Raw genomic sequence first — 3,627 nt, 5'->3', positions numbered from 1 at the left:
GTACAAATTTTTACAAATTACACTATCTTCTCTCTCGGGAAAAAATAGTGTAACTAGTGTTCTTTCGGGAGAAGATAGTGTACTTTATAAGAGTTTGTAAACAAAAAGTTTATAAATATAACTTGTCTCTAATTTAATTGATAGTCACCCAACTTACATTATAATATTCATAAACATGTTAAAATAATTAATAATATAATAAAATGAAAAGTTTGACAATTTTAAATACTCAAAATGAGCCAACTCAATATTGGTGTTGAGGTGCTAAATACTAAGGTTAATTTAATAACCATATGTTTCACTTGAGAATTAATCGGGTTGAGTTTGGGACTTGAAAATTATATAGTTAATGTAAATTTTGATTGGATTTAGGTATGCTTTAAATTAGTTAATACTTGACTAAGTTCTGAGTCGGGAATAATCTCATAGCTGATTCAAAAAGAAGTTAGAGTTTATTAAAATATCCAGAACTTATTCGTCTCAAAGAAGTAATTATGATTGATAATATAAAAAAAAAATTAGTTAATACTTCAGGTTACATCTAAGTAGTTAGTGTAGAACTACTTAATTAGATTGAAATTACGTTACTGTCTAATTGTAAGATAAGGAGTTTGAGTCCAATATTAAAAATATGAAATTATGATATTAGATTATATGGTATTAAAATCTCGTAAATTAAGGAGTTTATTTTCTTAATAGTCAAATTTTGAGAATGGGACAAATAATATTGAGAGACCTGCCTATAACATAAATCCAACAGTGTTGGAACAGAATTAAACTGGCTGGGTTAAAGAGAACCTCCCCAGTCAATAGTTAATTTTTTAAAGTCTGACTATCCCAAAGGTTTAAATTAATTTGAATATGAGCAAATAAGAGTGACTTTCTGAGCAAGTAAAATGTTAATTTCTATTTGACGAACTAGTAGGAGAAACAGAAAAAATGAATAAACGAATCAAGGAAAACACACGTGAAGATAATAATTCAGATAAGTCTAAGATTGCAGATGTTGGTCTAAGTGTCCAGCCAGTTCAATTAGACCAAAACTACCAGTAGAAGCTTCTTTTGCTTCAAAGTTGGACTCAAAACAGTTGAAGAGAATAGTATTTTGCGGTTTTCTCCTCCCAACAGATTTGATAAAATTCTAGAAATCCCACCAACTTACTTAGGCTATTTCCTTCCGTTTTCCTTTTATCATATTCTATTCATAAAATAATGCTGCTAATCTTTTTTGTCTTATCATTTTTAATTCCCTAATGAACAAGCAAAGTTTGCTATTTCGATCCTTAGCTTACCAATCAACGTGCTCCTCCAAGTCTACGTTTCGTAGATACAGTTGTGGTCACAAGACAAACTTAGCCTAACATGGTGGCAAAGTAGCCCTGCCACTTGTTTTGAACACAATCAGATAGAAAAGTTTTGATAACTAATGTTTGTCATTTTCTCTTTTACAAAAAAGAAGCATATCCCATGTCAAGGCCCACGTTAAAAATTATAAATGTCGCCTTGATGGGACCGTATCTTTCTTCATCAATCAAACATTAAATGGTTATGTGAGTTTACACCCCTGCACAACAAAATGAAATCTTTGGAGAGCTTGTGATAATATGCCAATAAAATTAATCTTTCATCTAAATAAACCACTTATTTCTTCTTCTTGCTATGCCGTAAAATACTGCATAATATTGTTGTTAATATACTGTTATATGAGAATCTGTTTTCCAAAACTTTGAAATTTTAATAACTCCAAGACAAAAGGTTGCCTAAATGGTTAAGAAACCCTTTGTTTGTATGCGCCCACGCGTGCCTCTCGCCGTGCAAAACTCGACCATGCATGTTGACTTGTACTCTGATAAAGCTAAAACAATAGTCACCTCAATTAATTTGGACATAAATTGAGCCCCACAAAGCTTACTGCATTTCTTATCTTTCAAGCTTTACAGAAAAAAGAAGAAGAAAAAAAGATAATTCTCCTAAAGCAGGAAAAAAAAATAGAGAAAAGATACAGACTCAAATGATCTCCAAATTTGATCATTCAAACATGACAAAGGCTATTTTAGCCCTAAAAAAAAAGTGAAAAAAATAAAATAAAATACAAGAACAAAAGAACAAAGGGAATTAACACTAATATATAGAAGCTAGCCTAAAACTGTGGATTGAAATTTTTGTGTTTTTCAATTCACCAAGAACGAGGAATTTCATCAGAGGAGATCAACAATTGTTCCAAGTAATCAGCACCTAGATCTTCAAACACGACAGCATTGTCATTGTCATCATCGACCCTTTTATTACTAACAACTTTTTCTTTATTCTTCTTGACACCAATTTTCCTCTTCAAGGAGTGCTTTCTCTTCAAAGCAACAACAGGGGAACACCCATCTTCAGAACCATAATTCATCTCCCTAAGCGATTCCCTTACAATCTCAACAGGGAAGTTAAGTATAGCAGAAGAACCCCTCATGGAAAAAGCAGCTTGATCATAAGCCAAAGCTGCAGCTTCAGCACTATCAAATGTTCCCAACCATACCCTCATCCCATGCCTAGTCGAATCCCTTATCTCAGCCGCAAACTTCCCCCATGGCCTCTTCCTCACGCCTCTGTACGACTTCTCCTCCTTCATGGCGCCGCCGTTTTCTTCAGAACTAACCTCCTCTTCCTTCACACTCTTGCCAGTGTTAAAGGGTTGCTGGAGGGTGGTGGTGGTGGTGGTGGTGGTGTTGGCGTCTGCAATCATGCCATAGAGAAGCATCTCCTCAGGGTCGTTCTCGTTGAAGGGAAGGTAATCGTTCTCGTTGAAGTTACACGAGAACTGCTCCGGCGAACCGAAGGAGGAAGATTCAGAAGAGAAATCGGAATTTGATGAGTTGAAGATTGATGATGAATCCATGTTCAACTTTGGATGGCTGGCTCTACCTCTGCTAGTGTACTTGCTTACTCTGTTTTTTTTCTTTCTTTCTTTTACTTGAGTTGAGTTGCTCTGCTTTTTATTTTTTGTTCACTTTTGCAGCCTTAACTCTCTTATATACCAATTTTTTGGGGCCACGGTAAAACGGTAAAAGCCGCCAATAAAGCGAATTGGATAAAAATTTGCGTGAAAGCAAGTGTGGAAAAGGTTCATGTTAGGAGACTCTTGTTTATTTTAATACGTGTCCTCTATAGAAGACATGTCACCCTAATTACAATAATGCTGGGTTTGTCCTGGTATGGAACGTAGTAAGACAATAACAGTAGAGTTTCGCTGCTTATAATAATAAGATGAATTCATTTCTTATCAAATATAAAAATTATTCATTGTTTTTAAATTAAATAGAATAGTTGTACAATTTGGACAAATATTGGGGATTTGACTAATTTTTTTTCAATTTATCACTTTTTTTTTTGGTAAAACAATTTAACACATTTACATTTTAATTTTAATTTTAATTTTAATTTTAATTTTGTTACTTTGTTTTTGTTTATAAATTATTTCAACTAAATTATTTATGGGAATAATATTTTTTATATTGTAGGAGATAATTATATTTCCTACTCACACATAAAAATTTGTAGAACCCATGTGAAGCTATGTAAAGAGAAAAAAAATATAAGTCACATATATTTTTACTAGTTAATTACCCGTGCGATGCCCGA

General features: G+C 33.1%; 1 protein-coding gene across 1 annotated transcript; it reads right to left on the bottom strand.

Annotated features, from left to right (window-relative positions):
• Positions 1-2,063: 2,063 nt before the first annotated feature.
• LOC133313831 (ethylene-response factor C3-like) lies at positions 2,064-2,964 on the bottom strand. The gene is given in 3 exon segments (XM_061515239.1): positions 2,064-2,689; positions 2,691-2,710; positions 2,713-2,964. Coding segments are annotated over 3 exon segments (705 nt in total). The 5' UTR covers positions 2,885-2,964; the 3' UTR covers positions 2,064-2,176.
• Between the last annotated feature and the right edge of the window lie 663 nt (positions 2,965-3,627).

Source organism: Gastrolobium bilobum, unplaced genomic scaffold (genome assembly GCF_033153095.1).
Source record: "Gastrolobium bilobum isolate Gb01-03AN ecotype WA unplaced genomic scaffold, APGP_CSIRO_Gbil_v1 utg11969, whole genome shotgun sequence".
In the NCBI taxonomy this organism is placed as follows: Eukaryota; Viridiplantae; Streptophyta; class Magnoliopsida; order Fabales; family Fabaceae; genus Gastrolobium; species Gastrolobium bilobum.
This window is presented reverse-complemented; position numbering and strand designations above follow the sequence as displayed.